The 17,367-nt window shown below is 42.7% G+C and overlaps 1 protein-coding gene across 7 annotated transcripts in view; it reads right to left on the reverse strand.

Annotated features, from left to right (window-relative positions):
• NRK (Nik related kinase) overlaps positions 1–17,367 on the reverse strand; it is a 92,041-nt gene that overhangs the window by 41,774 nt on the left and 32,900 nt on the right. For all 7 annotated transcript variants that reach the window (XM_048318453.1, XM_048318452.1, XM_048318451.1 and 4 more), the window contains 9 exons: positions 13,236–13,361; positions 12,354–12,464; positions 10,463–10,553; positions 8,274–8,404; positions 6,228–6,282; positions 4,091–4,169; positions 3,235–3,410; positions 1,417–1,489; positions 806–1,001 (listed from right to left, as the gene is read on the reverse strand). In XM_048318453.1, coding sequence (XP_048174410.1) covers positions 806–1,001; positions 1,417–1,489; positions 3,235–3,410; positions 4,091–4,169; positions 6,228–6,282; positions 8,274–8,404; positions 10,463–10,553; positions 12,354–12,464; positions 13,236–13,361 — 1,038 coding nt within the window. The remainder of the gene's footprint in view (positions 1–805; positions 1,002–1,416; positions 1,490–3,234; positions 3,411–4,090; positions 4,170–6,227; positions 6,283–8,273; positions 8,405–10,462; positions 10,554–12,353; positions 12,465–13,235; positions 13,362–17,367) is intronic.

Below are 17,367 nucleotides of genomic sequence, written 5' to 3' on the forward strand. Positions count from 1 at the left end.
GAGGGTGTTCACCCTGGAGAAAAGGAGGCTCAGGGGGACCTTACTGCTCTGCACGACTCCCTGACAGGAGGTTGTAGCCAGGTGGGGGTCGGGCTCTTCTCCCAGTAACAAACAAGTTGTGCCGTGATAGGTTTAGATTGGATATTAGGAAAAATTTGTTTACTGAAAGGTTTGTCAAGCATTGGAATGGACTGCCCAGGGAAGTGATGGAACCACCACTCCTGCAAGTGTTACAGTATGTGGATGTGGCACTTAGGACCAAGATATAGTGGTGATATGTGATGATACAGTGATCAAGATATGTCAGTGCTGGGTTAATGGTTGGACTGGATCCTAGAGGTCTTTTCCAACCTTAATGGTTCTGTGATCTTATGATTTAGCTCTGCCTCTAAGACAACAGTGTGACAGGCAGCTGAAAAGGCAACCAGCTGTCTTTTAATATCTTAAACAAAAGCAGGGCCAAGACTCTGGACCAGACCAACAGACTGCAAAGTGGGAAACGCATATGAGAAAGAAATGGGCATCTCTCATCCTATCTGCTGGGGCTACCACCACCAAACCTACTCAAGCAAAATGCCCTTCCTCTTCTGCTCACAGTTCAGGGCATGTCATCAGCAGGAAAAGAACAGAGCCCACCTAAAATCATTGTGTTCAAAAGTGACACAGTTATCTCAAGGTGCAAGACTATGATCCAGGTTGTGCTGACAATTTAACACAGCCCTCTTGCCTTGCAAAGCCTACTCCCTACAGGCACATCTTTCATTTGTGATGAGACATGGAATAACTACACAAGCCAGCCCCCTACATCCTCCAGCCTCCTCCTCTGCTCTTTCTGCTGCTCGATGCGCTTCTGCCGCTCTGCCAGCAGCTGTTTCTTGTACTTCTCCTGGTCCTTCAGCTGCTGCTGCTGCCGATGAGGGTCAGAACGGTTTTTGTTCTCCTGCTGCAGCCTCAGAAATTCACGGCGGAGAGTTGACTCCCCCGGGAGATTAACTATGGAGCTGAAACAAAGAGGACGTTTCTAGGTGACAAAACATAGCATTAAAGAGAGAATACAAGGTGCTTTGGGAATTGTTTGTTGCCCTGTGCTAGCAAATCACGATATATCTCCACCAGTTCACCACCACCACTGCAGCCACACTTGCTGGGCTACAAACCAGCCTGAAGCTGATTATTGGGTCCTTCATTTGAAGAGCTTCCCCCCCGCACCGCAAGGAAACTAAATCAGCAACTTATTACAGACATTTTATACTCAGCAGTTATGTTTGACAGCTGCAAAACAGTTAAAGCTACCAAAGGGGACCCAGGAGATTAGGGATTCAGAGCAAGTTAAGAAAGCTGTTCTGGCTGAGGAGAGCTGCCTTCAACGAGAACAGCTTGGGCAGTCAAATTTTCTATTTCAGTAATAGAACTAACCTTGGTTCTCCTTCATCTTCATTCAGCTCATCATCTTCCTCCTCACTGCCACTGTAATCATAGTCTGTTTCTTCTAAAAAGGAGAATAAACAAACACCAGAGGAGGATGCTGTTAAGACATGATCTTGAACTTTGTTTCTGAGCATTCAGCCTGAACTACAAGCTAAGCAGGAACTGGAATTTAAAAGTCACATGTTGTACTGGGAGGCTGAGGGGAGGCAAAATATCCACATACATAATTCAAAAGCTAGTTCAGATAACGATTCAACGCAGCCCCTTTATGCACACCCACCTTTTCCAGTGACTGACTGTATTGGTTTTGCAAAACTAACCTACTTCCATTATCTGAAACAAATTAGGCTAAACCCACAGAGAAACCCCAAACCTCACAGCACCACCAGCAGAGGGGTTCTTCAAAAAGGACATAAAAGCTTGCACTGCCCTACTCTCGTGCTCTATACCTATGTCATGGCTATGCTGAGGCCACCAGTAAATCCAGGTTTCCTTTTGTATCAAAGGGAATAATTAAGTAAGCAAATAAGAAAACAAAAATTAATACTAGTTTCAGCACAAAGTTTCAAAAGCTGACCCACAGCTTTAAAGTTCTCTTCAAGATGAACATGAAAGCAGTTTTTACGGGGTAATTTCAAACTGGTCCTACCCTGCATTGTTGGCTGTATTACATGCTAAATTAGCACTTCATTTTTTTTTAAGTTACTATTTTGAAGTGTGTAGTCTGGCAATTCCAAACTATTCTCCTTTTCAGGGGAGTTTTGATTAAAAATAGCATTTTTCAGGTCAAAATACAACTATTTATGAAGAAGTGACTGTTATCATTGCACTTCACACCCGTCTCAAGGGCAGTTGTGAGAAATTCTAACTCCCTATCTTTCCATTCCAGTGTGCTTTGAGATTCATAGGTGAAAGAGGTGGCAGAATTTGCAACTACTACTGGAGTCAGTAAATCTACTTTGCAACAGCAATTTAATTTTAGGCACAAATACTCCTGTTGTCAAATCAGAGAATTTATAAGACACCTTCCAACACCATAGCACTTTCCAAGTTTGCCCTGACAGTCCCTGATCCTCACAGTGCTTCTGGCACTATAAAACATACAGGAAGGAAAATGGGGAGAGAGGGCAGGGTCGTTGGTCAAAAGGCCACATGTCTCTGCCCCCTTTGCACAGCCCTTAGTCTGCCATGCACATGCATTTTCATAAGTATCACCCCCATTCCTGCACTGCTTCTTCCAGCTTTTGCTCTGAAGGGTAAGGCTGGCATTTGGAACAAATCTAAACTCTCTTTTTCTTCATACACTCTGTGAAGCAGGTGATTCATTATAACATCTGTATTTAACTGGAGCTTGGAGGTCTTCTCCAGGTCTCTTTTTTGCACTCCATTGCCAAACACTTGAGGAGTCCTGCTGCCCCCAAAGAACTCACGAAATAAAATTATATGGAGATCCAACAGGTAAATCAATTGGATCTGGGACAGAAATATGAAATGAGAGACCAGGAAACACTTGTGGAGCACTACTCAAGAAAGCAGAGATTTTACTTGGAGTCCTTGCTCCCTGATAGCATCAGGGCTGCTCTCAATGACTCAAGGTTCCAAGGACTTTACCACTAAAACACCATTAAGGACTCAAAATTTCTTTGACAAAGAAATCTTCAAAATGGCCCCACCACTATCAAGGACAATGCTTTCTCAGTTTTCCTGGTTCTAGTATTTCAGCTCCATCTGCCTTGTGCTCTGCTGTCAAAATCTGAGGAGGACATGCTCTCTGAAATGTCTTTTATTTTCGTTTTGCCATGTTACCCTTTTCTCCTTTTTTCTTCCTTGTCCTGTCCAAGTGATCCTTCAGCATGATGCGCACTTGCCGCTCGTTCTGCATGTCTCGGATGAAGGAATGCTTCAGCAGGGTCTCAGTGGATGGACGATGCAAATAATGCTTTACAAGGCAACTTTCAACAAAATTTAGGAACTTCTTTGACCTGAAAAAGACAGAACAGTGGAGAAAAACCAATAATCCTTTTCAACTTGTGGACCAAGCACTACCCTCGAGTGATGGAAAGCAATAACTTTGCAAGGTTTCCTTCTACACTGGAACTGAGAGACAATTTGAGTTCTGCCACCAGTGAGACTCCTGGGACCAGCACAGTGCTGAGGGTGAACTCCACCACCCTCTCAGAGGAGCTACCTTGAAGTACATCCTGATCAACAAAACCACAATCTGGCCAACACAGGCCTTTTAAAAATGCCCTTGACCTTTTGATAAGGTGAAGATTTTCTTTATACACGTAATTTAAAACAAAAAGTAATTCTCTGTAGGGTAGGTGACTGCCATTAGCCCCACAATGTCCATGCAATCTTCTGATAAACCCTGATCCCAAGCAGCCCATCTATGCCTTCCTTGCTTACCCTGCAATTTCGGCCACAGACAACAAAATGAAACGACTGCCACAGTTTAGGCAGAGTTTAAAAGAAAGGTGTTGCTTCCCAAAGGTAAACTCTATCTTGCCCTCTGGCTTAATCTAGCACTTAGAAACAGCTTAGGAATCACCTCCTAGATAACTGCATGATTTAACAAAATCATTGTCCCTGGACAAGAGAGCTGAAAACCCTCCTAAGCCCAATGCAGCGAAAGTACAGGGTTTTTTACACATCTCTTTACCATTTTCTGGATTTCAGCTTTGGGGGTGGGTTCCTTGGGATGAGAAAGAGTGCCCTCATGGGATGCATGTCACACAGGGCTGCAAAAAGAAACCACAAATTACTGAAGGATGCATGTACCCCCTGTGATCTCACTCCCCCGTTCCAAACACCACCACTTCCAAAATCACAGCATCTGCCCCAGAACCCCACCAGTAGCCTACTAAATTCACACTACAGCCAAGAAATCAAGTCTCTGAGTACACAGAGATTTCCAGCTAAAAGAGATTCAAAAGAAAGGCTTCAAGGCAAGAACAAGTACAACTTTCTTCATATTTTCTATATATACAGCTTCAGAAGGACATAAAAAAGCTCACCTTTCCCATACACAAAAGCATGTTTGCACATAAACAGAAGTTAAAGCTGAGACTGAAATACTTAAATAGTTATTATGTCTGGCTTCTGGTTCAGATAAATGATAAGCTCCATTCTAACCAAACTCTTTGCCACATTGTTCATGGCATATGAGAAAACCCAGGATGAGGAAAAGCTCATACAAAGCATACAGCTCATAACCTGCACCACAGCACACAGCAGAATGACTAAGCACACACTTCATCCGTCCTGTGCTCTGGGAATGGGAGCACCATTATCAGGTAATCTGCCAGAGATTCCAGTCCTGCATTCAGAAGCTACCTTCTCTCCAGCCCACTGTACTTCTCTTTAGGGCTACTGTTGAGGAAAGTTGAAGCTACAAGGAACTCAGCAGAAAGCAAATACTGTCACATCTCATCTATTCCAGGCACTTTGTATGGAATTTTGAGCATGCTTAATCTGACACCAAGAAACGTTGAGGGTAAAAGGTCTTCCTTCACCAAAGAGAGCTACTGAATGAGAACTGATAGGAACTACATGGAGGCTGATTTCTTGTAATATTTAGGTGTTCAGCAGTTATGCTCTTAACAGAAATGGACTTAAAGCATTACAGAACCAGTAGAAGTGACAAGACTATGCTCTGGTAAAGCCTTCCCTGCCTTCTATTAATTTCTCTGCCTGCATCCACCTGCCATAGTTTCTTGCATTTGGTTCTGGCTTTGACTTTTTCCTTGGTATGTTCAATAGTACAGGACACAGTGGAAATGAGGGGCAGAACTCTGGTTTCTAGCTCTGGGTCCCAGACACTATTGTTCTACAGTAAACAAAAGACAAGGCAACAGAATACAATTCACAGCATTTCCCTGTCAAAACTAGGGAAAACATCAAATACAAATGGCAAGAGGAACTGGCATGCAAAGTTACAAAGTCTGTCCCAAAGAAAACTCTCCATGGACTCACTCATGTCTCGGGACTAAGCTTCAGTCAGGCTAAAGCACAGGGTCTGAAAGTGCTCCTGCTAAAAACCAAGTCTGATGGGAGAACAGCCAAGTGTGTTCTTTAAAAACAGCCTACATGCTCTCAGGCTCAGGCCAGAGTATGACAGATTTCATCTCCTGTGCTCTCAGCAGTGACCAGTTACTCCACATATCCCATATGCTCTGCAGGAGCTGGGGCAAAGCCACCAGCCCTCCAAGCAAACAAAAATTCATGAGGACTTTGCACCCACAGATCTCTGCCTGACCTGCAAGAGGCTCTCTGGGGGAATGAGGAGGCAGCATGCTGTAAAACTATGGCAATCTGCTGTCAGGCTGAGAGTGTGGTCATGGATCAAAGCCATTACATGTGAGCAAATGCTGTATTACTCCCAAATCTGTGAGAATCAAGTCAGTTTCAGAGTAAAAATATAACCTTTAGGCCTACCTTCTTCCACTGCCATAAATTTTTTTAGTGACCTAAACTCAAAGCCACTCCTGCCAATATTCTCTGCTGACATATCAATGACTTCTGCTCCGTTGTATCCACAGGCAGTGATTAACAAACTGATGCTAACAAGAGCTTTAAGAAAAAAAGTTTTTTTATCCCAGGAGATGAAGGCAAGGAATCAAAACACAGACTGAAAGAGTCTAAAAGGAAGAAGAAAGCAAAAGAGTCCAAAATGAGAAAAAGTCATAGAGTGTTTTCAAAGATAAAGACAGAACCAGAATTCTGTGCATTAGTCCGTTGAGTACTAGTATGAGCTATTTTAACACAGAACACTCCCACCTATACACAGAACCACTTACGAGGAGCTCCTTCAGCCATTTCAATAGCAGTGATTCCCAGAGACCACAGGTCACTCTGCAGGAAAAGAAACAATGCAATTTGCAGCTTGCAGCATTCAAGCTTGTTTGTTTTCTTCTTGGGTTTGGGTTATTTTTTTTTTTTACAGTTTCCCTCGATCTCTCCTGGATCATGTTGTTTTACTTGGAGTGACAAATATTCTGCTCCCTCCCACTCCCTACTGAGTTTTTAGGAAATGTGCTAATAGCCAGAAGGTTCCCATTTCCCATGTAACTCTGAACAGCTGATTCATCATTTAAGCAGCCAGTCCCAAAATGCAGACCTTCTGCATTCAAAAAACAAGAGCCAGATAGAATATAGCAGGCACTGTTTAAATATATGTCTTAAATCTGTTTTCATGAGGCAGCAACACACAGCAGTGCCTCACCCTTCTCCTTCTGGCCAAAAATAATTCTTGGTCTTAATGCTTTTCAGAGCAGTCATTGCTGAATTTCTACACTGATGGAACAGGAATTATAGTCAAGCCTTGGGGTCTGATTTTTTCTGTCTACAAAGTCTCCAGTCACACGTTTTTGGGCACATGAGAGGAGAGTACATCATGCAGTCACATTTATGTCACAATGTATGTTCAGCTCAGTTAATAGGGTAGAGGTCCCTTTATCAGCTGATCTGGACGCCAAGGGCCAGGTTTTGATCATGGAAGGTAAATTGCAACCACCACCAGTGGCTGTAAAAACTTCACACATTTCCACTTGATTAATCATGTGCATTATTTCATTTTTTTTTTGTCTAAATGTAGCCAAATGAGAGGCAAGTAGCCAAACCACCTTGCAGAGCTTCTCTTAAAACTTACCTTTTTAAAAATGAGAGTGATAGAAAACCTTCAAATATTAAAAGGAATAAACCATTACCTGAATAGCAGCTCATACCCAGCCCAGCACTCAATCTAATTTTACCAACAGAGCCCTCTCAGTCCAGCTGCTCTGAACTCCTCACACAAGCTGAAAGCCAGTTCACGTCACAGTTTGTGGAGGGATTCAGCAACAAAACTGGTGAGAATTTCACAGATCCACGATACTGACTTGTTATTAAGTAAATGACTGAAAATTAAGAGTCCTATCTTCTGGTAAGTACACATTCTGGGAAGGAAATCAACTGGGGACAGGGAATGAAGACAAGAGATTAACTTCTTGAGGTTTCAGCAGAAGATTGGTATGGTATGCAAAAAAACCAAAATCATTCCTTGGGCATGACTAACACACACAACACGACCTCACTGGGCCAGTGCAGCACAGAAGGTCTGAGCAAGGGAGAATCACAGCCTCTGAATCACTAGGAAATGGAAGCAATAACAGGTTCTTCTCGTAAGTATTTCTGAAGCCACAATTGGAAGGAGAGGTGCAAAGTGGCAATGGAGAGAGCACCTGAACTGAAAGAGTGACTGCAGGATCACCCAGAAGATACCTGCTCAGAAAGCCATCCCTGGAAAACATGCTGCATGGTAAGGACAAGAGGAAATGCTCACAAACTGAAATACAGAAAATTCTGTGCCTTCTCACCTCAGCCACCCTGCCACTGACCAGAAATCATTCTGGGATGGGATGGGAAACCACTCACAGTCACATGCTCATGAATGAGCAAAGGGATACTAATTACTGCCAATTAACTCAGGATTCACAGCTGACTACAGAGCAAAACAGCTCTATCACAGAGTGCAGTAACTTGCCATATTAATATTACACTACTTCAAGTATTCCTTTGGAATTTCTCTCTTCCTTTCTTTTTTATTCAGACCTGCAACCATCTTAGCACGTTTTTATTGCAGAGAAATAAATGGAAGTGTATTTCATGTATTAAAAATTTGCAAAAAGTACTCACAGTGAAACGGCACTCTTAAAAAGAGCCTCTACCCACATATTACGAATACTTCTATTTGTACAGTTCTAGGATTACTGTGGTTTAAAAGACAGGACGTTTGAACTTTTCAAATGAGCAGGATTTCAGCAATAACCCACGTTTTCTTACCTTATGAAGAGTTTAACACTTACTCTGTAATCATATGTAGAGTCTGGGTTCTCCTCACAAGCAATGACCTCGGGTGCCATCCAATACGGTGTGCCAATAAATGTGTTTCTTCTCCCAATAGTCCTGTCCAGCTGAGCACTTACACCAAAATCCACTGAAAAGCCAAGAAGAGGTAAAGAAATTAGCAAAAAGTTGTATCCACATGGCAGAGCGTGTGCTTAGTTACTTTCATACTGTTTAGAACACCAAACCTTTGGGCTACAATATATAGGAAATCTGAGTTCCTCCAGCATATCTTATCCAATAGGTGAAATTCAACTGCCTCTCTTTTTCCCTTCTTTTTGACAGAAGAATTAAATAAACAGCATGTTAAATCTGCCCAGTGTGTTACAGCAAGAGGAATTGCTCTACAAGACATTACAGAATAATTTATGCTTAATTTAAATGCTACATTGAGTAGGACTCATTGAGTAGGTCTTCAACTAGGCTGAAAGAAAAAATAGTATCTACACACAAGGCAAATTTGGATGTGTCTAACATAGCCACTTGTGAAAGCTGCAAAGAACTACCGTATCATTTCATTTTGAAGTGTCTGGAATAAATCCTTCCCTACGTTCATACAGTATCTTAGAACAAACTGGAGAATTTACTACTTTATTCTCATCTTAGATCATTGTAATGACTGAATCATGTGGTTCCCTTTGTGCTGAAAAGGGTGATACCTTCATAAGGACTGTACAGCAAAATGGTTTTGTTCAAATATGAAAAGGGTCCATACAACCAATAATTACATGATTGTATTTCTCGTTGAACAAAAACCCATGATACCTTAATTGGATCCACTGGGATAGCACTGGAGTGATATTCACAGAGGAGACAAAGGAAGGGGGAAAGGGAAGGACTGAGAGGAGACAGCCCCATGGTTACCATCAAGGAGCAGATTTTCTCATTGATGTTGCCTCATTGCAGATCATCTGCAAACCAAAATCATTTGTACTGCTATAATTTCATGTGCCTGCTCAGCAAACCTTCTCCAAGAAGAAGGTGGACCTGACCTTTGGGATCATTCTGTGCTCTGTGCTTCTGATGGGAAGTGCACACTTTTACACTGAAGTGGAATAGAATTGAATTGAGAAACTCTTGGTTTTCTAGCTTCTTTGCCTTAAGACACATGAGCTAAATCTCACTGGAAACAACTTTTTTTTCATTTTTAATCTTTATACTTAGTAAATCTGTTTCATCTTTACCCAGAGTCAGAAAGGTTTAACTGTTTTGTCAACCATGTGAGGAATGGTAGAACTAGTAACTATACAAGACCATAAAAACACACAACACCCCCATCTTACCTGTTTTAAGAGGGAACAGTTGACAATTAGTTCATATGATTTAGAGACTACAAGCAAGATCCTGCCTTCATTTAATTTGACAGCAAAACTCCCTTTGACTTCAGTGAAGCCAGGTTTGTGCCAAAGGGTTAAACCATAATGAGATTTAAAGTACGTATTTTTAGTTGCTCCAACCAAACATCCTACCCCACATCCACAAACCATGTTTATTATTTGTTGTTTTCCAACTCTACAGTGAATTTTTTCAGTTAAAGAGAGAGGGACTGTAAAGACCATCACAAATGAGAAGTGCTCCCCTTGAGATTTCTTTAAAACACTTCCCTGTGGTGTCTTTCCAAAACATGAAAGACATGCCCTCCTCAAGAGAGATAGGTATTTGAGTTTAGTTTTAGGAAGTCAGAAGTTGTCAACACTGACAGGTCGCAGCAATAAAAGGAAATGAGTAAACCCTCCAGCTTTTTTGAGAGATTACTGTTACTCAGTGGTAGCCACTTACACTGTCAGATTTATGAAAATCTCTTATACCACTTCCTTTCCAGAAATGGATTAGCGAAATTTGTTCCCCCAACTTTTTTACTTTGGAATTCTTTTGCATCCCAGGATCCTCTGTGAAGGCCTGATGGTGCTGTGACTTACTGGACTCGTTCTGTGTGTGACTGCCTGTATTGCCCACAGGCTGTGAGGGACGCCCTTGAAGAACACATCACATTTTCACCTCTTTCTACATGACAGACACCTTGTAATCACAAGCAATACGATACTTGGTACACATGCTGCGCTTAGGTTACTGAAAGTTTTTTTTGAGTCAAGATGGCAATCTTAAATTTTAACAAACAGGTTTCTAGCACACATTTAAGGAAACTTACCCAACTTTACTTCTGCATTTTCTGTGAGAAGAACATTCTGTCCTTTAATATCTCGATGGATCACATGGTGAGCATGAAGATGTGCCAATCCCTAAAAGAAAACCAGATTTTCCTTATTCTTTCTTCCTAATATTACCATGAGTATGGCACTGTTGCCTTTTTACACTTCTATTCATAAGGAAAGTCCTTTACATGTTACTAGCAACATTTTCAGCAAGAAGAGGACAGCAATCATAAGTCTGATTGTCTGCTTCACCACAGGCCTGACAGTGGTGGAGCATCTCTTGAGTCAGGTGTGAAGAGAATGAGGTAGCAATATTTTAAACTTCTGTCTCAAAAACCAAGGCATGCTCCTTACACTCTATGTTAAAAGCAAACAAAAGAGAAAAAGAACAAAGCAGAATGCCCTGTATGAGGACCAGAGACAGCAGCTGGCTGGTTGTAGTGGCCTAAATTTTGCATTCAACAAAATGGGAAATTCAGTAGTAAATGGACTAGGGAAAGTTAAAAATACCATGTCAGACCTCTTTTTGAACACAGCAAATACTGTTTTCAGTCAGCTAATATTTGCTATCTCCTCCTGCATTTCAAAATTGCCCGTGGTTGAACTAGCATAGACATAAAAGAACATGCTGAAATAACCCGTTCTGGTAATCTAGAGATGCTTCACTCACAACATTTAGCCTCTCTAATATTAATGGCTTCAAATAGAGTTTCCACCCATCTTGTATATTTTCCAGAAGGAAACATTGTCAATCCATGTGCAATTGGGCCATTCTGTTTTGCAACAAGCATGATTAAATCCAATCCCTTGCTTTTACCAACACGCTGTTACAGTTTTCAGTTGCATGAGCATAAACCTAATGTTTTAACATCAATTGCTTTAACAGAGACATTACAGCCACACCAATGATGAATAACCTGACCACACCATTAAGGTTTTTTCTTTTGCAGAAGAACTCCCCATACTCTCCAGATATAATGATCATAATCTGCAGGCTAGTGCCAAATCCCTGTAAGAAGGCAAATATTCTCTATGGAGCACATTTCTCAACTCCTATGCCCCAGAAATAAAGTTTTACACCTATTCAAGCATTACTTCAGCATGCCATCTAAATTCCAACTCCCAGAATACACATTTATCTTACCATTACTTAGAAAAGATGTAAAACTCTATTATAGGGAAGATGGATCAGTAATTCTGTAATAGGTTTTGAATTTAGAATGACTGGCTCCAACATCCTATTTTTTTTCCAGTTCACTAGATTACACTTGGGAATTGTTTTATCCTCTGTACTTTCCAGGGGAGGGGAAAAAAGAAAAAAAAAAAAAAAAAAAAAGCAACCCTAAGCTTGCACAAAATGAAATATAGCCCGAAGATTTGTCATGGGGAATACTGTCCCAGCAGGGCCACCTTTAAGATTTTGGAATGCTGTTATAGTGAACACTGTCTCTAATAATGTGGAAAAGAGACCCCTGAGTGTGCGCAGGTAAAGGAATTATGAACAGAAAGATCTTACAAGCATGAACAGCTGAAGCAGTGAGCAGTAAGATCTGCTGATGTAGAGGGCAGTCATTGTGAAAACAGAAAATTTATTTACCTTTCTAAGTGCCCCCTGTCTGGAATTTCAGAAGACAGCTATTTGCCATAGGAAAGAGGAATTTTCTGTTCTTCACACAGAAAATGGGATTAACTACAACAATATGGGATGTCAAGCAGCCATCATGCCAGCTCTCAGGGCTCTTCTGAACTCTAGGACCATAGCCCATGAGCCCCATGGATCACAACCTTTAAACAATAATGCTCATTAGTGACCTATTTTAGCAACCAAAGGCTTGGAAAGGCCTTTTTGTTGCAAATGAGCAGCGAAGCTCTGCTGGCAGGACTCACCCTGAGAACCTCTCTGCAGATGTAAGCAATCCAGTCTTCCTTGAAACAGTTCCCTTTTGTCTTCTTTACCAAGTCAGTGACAGAGCCTGCACCGCAGTACTCCATCACCAGCTGCAGGGAGACAAACACACACAGGGCACCATCACCACAGTTCTGCCAGTGTGCAAACAGAAAGAACACCTGCAAACACCCACTTCCACCACAACCCAGGCATGGCAAACTACACGTGGCCTTCTTGGATACCAAGCAACTTAAAATCTCATTTTCTGTATCACATGCACTGCTAAATAAATAAAAAACCTCACTAGAGCTCCTCGCCTATTGCAGGTTTTAGGTAGGTTTTTTTTTTTAATATACACGAAGTTGGAAAAGCAAGAGCTAACAGCACTGAAAAACGTGGGAATTTTTAAAAAATTTGAAATTTCTCATTTTGCTGCAGAGCTTCAAAAATCTTGCAGCAAAAAATTGGAGGATTCATTATTCTTCTTTTCTTTATTGCCAATTTCTCTGCTTCCTTTTTTTATTTTCCATCTGAAAAAAGGAGAGGAAAGCAACAAGAATGAGGAAAGAAGGGATAAAGGACAAGGTCTTTCACTTCAGTAAAAAAAAAAAATACAGAAGCATTTAATTTGAAAAAAAAAAGGTTCAAGCAACAAATCAGAATGACAGCACAAGTCACAAGAATCATAACATACTTTATGCCCATCCTCAAAGGAAATCATGGGGATGGAAGACATCTAGGGAGGAGTAGTTTTTCTCTTTTAGATGTTATTCTTCAGAACAATGACTTCAGAGCTTCACTAAGACAGAGTCCAAGCCAAGCACACTGGAGATCTAAAGAAGCTGTAAATCTGATGAGCAGAAATGACACTAAAAACTTACCCAGAGCTGATCATCTTGGCCCACAGGACTTTTCTTTACAAAAGCCCCATAATATGTAGCAATATTCCGGTGATGGGAGTACTTTTTTAGCATATTTATCTCCAGCTTGATTTCCTCCTCTTCATTCTGTAACAAAAGAGAGCAGGAGGCTCCTTAGGTTACCAGATATCACTGAGCCCCAGGGCTGCAAAGCAACCTCTGTCTTTAGAGGCCTCAACATGCTGGAACCACCGTGAGCAACCTGGTCTGATCCCATGGCTGACCGTGCTTTGAGCAGGAGGTTGGGACCAAAGTTACCCTGGGATTATGAGACTGCAGCTGATGGACAACTCTTAAATTGACAACCGAATCACCCTGATGTATGGGTCTAAACCAATTAATTACTAGGGCTTGACCTAAAGAATCAAAACCATCCCCACTTGGGCATAAGAATTGCATATTGTCTCCTCAGGAAGCTTAGACAGGACCTATTACTCCCCCATTCATGGTTTCTGCATGCAGTAATTTAGTCTTGGAGAAACTAACCAGATTCAAACAAAAATAAAATTATTCCTAACACTCCATTACTTAAATACTTGGAAAAGCACTCAGTGCACACATCAGCCAATTTGTCTTCCCAGTCCTGTGGAGAGTCCAGCTAGGAGGAAACCAAAGCCAGGGGCAACTTGCCACAAATCAAACTCCAGCGTAAGCCAGGGTTAGTAGGATCTGCTCTTTCCTTACAGCTGTGAGGCTGCCTATCTGGACCGTGAGCTTTTTCCCCCTCCTAACATCACGCCATCCATGAAGCCTCTGGCATGCTGGGGGCTAGCATTCCCCTAGACATCATCTTCCAGGCACCAGCTGCCTGTTCTCCCTTGTCTTTGTTTCAGTCTCACCAGGGCAGACGTTCTCTTCTGCTCGTACAGCATTGTGCACAATAAGACAACTAATGGAAACACAAGTTTTAAGAACTATAAGGAAATGCCCTTTTTCAGAGAGAACTGCCTGATTTGGAAAGGCCCCCTCAGAGCCTGTTTGCTATGGTGCACAACACCCAGTGAAACACATGTAGGTTTTGCCATCTCAAACACTTCAGTAGAAACAAGTGGTGCTGCAAGGTATCCTTGTATCAGTTAAAAGGAGTAGGGCAAACTTGAGAATTAATTTACCTTGTTGCAAAAGATCCCAGTCAGCACTTACTAGCTGAAGGGAAAGGAAAAAAAGAAAAAAAAGAAGAGGCAGCAAGAACAATTCAGCCCCAAAGGACATTTTTCTGTGGTTTTCCAGTAGTTTTGCCATTGAAGCACTCCTTTGACCATCACAATGGACTGCTTACAAAGCCAGACACATTGTCCTTTCTACCTGGAGCAACACATTAAAGCCTGACAGGCTAAAGCCAAATTCCCTCAAGAATATGCATATGATGTGTCTTATTGAACTTGACCACACAAAAATCATTCCCAAGAGAAGGGCCCAGTAAGTTTTCCTCAGTAATATCAACCCCCAGGAGACACGTTACCAGACCAAAGCCTAACTGTATTAAGCCTTCAAAGATGTAAAATAACTCTAGTTAGCTATATGAGCTATTTCAGGTTTCATAATAATTTTTGTTGAGCACAGGCTCTCAAGCTGCGCACATTAAACTGAATAGTTTGTTTATCTTTTGTTTGCAGTTAGGGAGAAAGGAGGACCCTTAATCCTCAGCTTGATACAGCCCTGGATGTTGCATGACTGAATTAGTGGGGCTAAAGAGGAGCCCAGTGCAGCACCTGGAGCATCCAGGAGAAATGGGAGCTGACTCCCAGACAGCATGCAGGAAATCCTCCAGGAGCAGGGTCTAATTTCTCTCTGCACATGGACAGAACACAATCAAAGGGAGGGGAGATGAGAGCTTGTGCTGAAGGGATAAAAGGCTCTACTCCTTTCGGGACTCCAGACAGCGCATGTGAAAGGGTGGACACAAGCAGGTAAGGATGAGGCAGAGAATAAGGACCTGGGAACTGTGATCCTGGACTTGACCACAAGGGTTCTGTCATCTACACAAGTTTCTGGATCTTTAGGGAAGAAGGGCAGAAAAAGGAAAGAACAGAGAGGACTCCTTTCTTCCTCTGCTGTCCCTCCTGCATTCTGCCCACTCCTTCTGCAAACATGCGGAGGGGCAACATTCATCTTCGGTAAAGACCTTCTCCAAATTACTTAAAATATTTACAGATGTTAAGGGTTTGGTTTTTTAATTCTGCCCATCTGCATCAAATTTGTGCTGGTGGAGCCCAGCTCCCTGCTGTGCCCTCAGCACCAGCCTGTAGCTTTCACAATTCCCCTCAGGGAGCTGGCAGATCTCAACCACTTCTTCATAGCTGCTGCCTTTTTCAGCTCCTCTTCCTTTACCCAATTAATTTTCTGGATGTTGGAACCATACTGGCTCTTATCCAAGTACTTCCTATTCCTCTGCAATCTGACCTCCATGTTTTTAAAACAAAACCAAGCACGTGGCTATTCATGAACACAACCGGGATACCGTGTAGGCTCTTCCACATCCACTGGCAAGAGCAAGAGTAGCTGCACATGTGTAATGCTCCTTTCCCAGAACCAGGAAGATGCAATTCCTGCTTTCTCTTGTGTCTTTATTTACCCTGAAGGCCTGCACCTGCTCCTCCTTCCCCTGCCCATCCTGGCCTATAGGGCCCAGGTAACACTGCCCAGTACAGGTGGAGTGCCCTGGGGAGACACTACTTGGAGCAGACAGTGGGGCATTTCACAGACAACTGCACTCTGGCTTCCCAGTGCCTCAGTGAGTTTTGGGAAAAATACTCTATGCCATGGAAAAACCAAGGCAGAAGGGTAAATGTGAGTGATTGTGCCCCATGCGTCATGTCTGAGGCCCACCCAGGAACTGAACCCAGACTTGCTAAGCCTCAGTGCTATGTATATCCTTCAAGCAGGGTGACTGGGGATAAAAGCACCCTCAGCTTCTCAGTGCATGCCCACACTCAGAATTTCCACTTTCCACCACCCCTCTTGCCAGCATTACCATCAGCCCCATGTCTCAGGGGTCTACAAACCTGCTCATAAATAATGTTGCTCAAGGAAAGGAAACAGGCTCGCAGATGTGCAGGTGCAAAAAGCTGTTCGCTTTCACAAACCAACGCGTTCCTTTGTGCAGATGGCTGTGTGCACAGAGGTGACAGCCTCATGATCAAAGGCTGTTTTTGAAGATGTGGGCCTATCTGCAATAGCATTAGAACTAGAAAACACATGCCTCTGACCGCAAATGGAAACGAGATCAGATCATCAGCTGATAAATACTGCACCAAGAGACCCCTCAGTACTGGGGCAGGTCTAACAACAAGTCTCACATTTAAACGTTATCCTGCTCTCTAGAAAGAATGAAAGCAAAGATAGATGCAGAATGATGTGCTGGAGAAGAGCTCTTTGATCACCTGCACCGATAGCTGAAGAGACAAGCAGCAAGAATGAATCAGTCAAAAAACAGGAAGCAGAGCCTGCATGGAGAGGCACATGAGCGCACGTTGCCATCAGCTCCCCTTTAACCATTTCAAAGGGCTCCCCCCGCTCCCTCTGAAACTCAACACGGCAGCACTTCCTGACAGATGTCCAGAGGATGCCACAATGACCACATCATCCTGCTGCTGCTCTTAAGAAACCGGCTTGGGGCTGCAGCTCATGACAGCAAAGGGCAGATTTGCTGAGCTCTCGGAGTGCCCCAGATCTGAATAATCACAGCTGGAGCTGGTCAGGCAATTTCTGATGAAATGACTTCTTACTGGAAAAAGCCCTGTAGATTTGGTGAAAGAACCAGAATCTTTTGGTGAACATAAGTGGCAGAAGTAACAGAAGTGACTGCATCCAGACATGCCAGCCTGTGCCTTAGCAGCACGAATACAGCCAACTCTGCATTAGGAAAGTGGAAGTAAGAGCAAACAGCCCTGCACTCACCCTGTGCCAAGGCCAGAAAGCAGGAACACTTGAGCACAGCTGAGCTGGAATTATTCAGGGTTTACTGGGGGAAGAGCACCAGGGAAAACCCCTTTGGACAGCTGCACTAACATGCTCCTCACAACTCCCAAACCTTCCCATGAAGGGTCTCAATGTGAAAACAGCATGACCTGCTATCACTGCCCCTCAAACA

The sequence above is a fragment of the Corvus hawaiiensis genome, chromosome 14 (assembly GCF_020740725.1).
Source record: "Corvus hawaiiensis isolate bCorHaw1 chromosome 14, bCorHaw1.pri.cur, whole genome shotgun sequence".
NCBI lineage: Eukaryota > Metazoa > Chordata > Aves > Passeriformes > Corvidae > Corvus > Corvus hawaiiensis.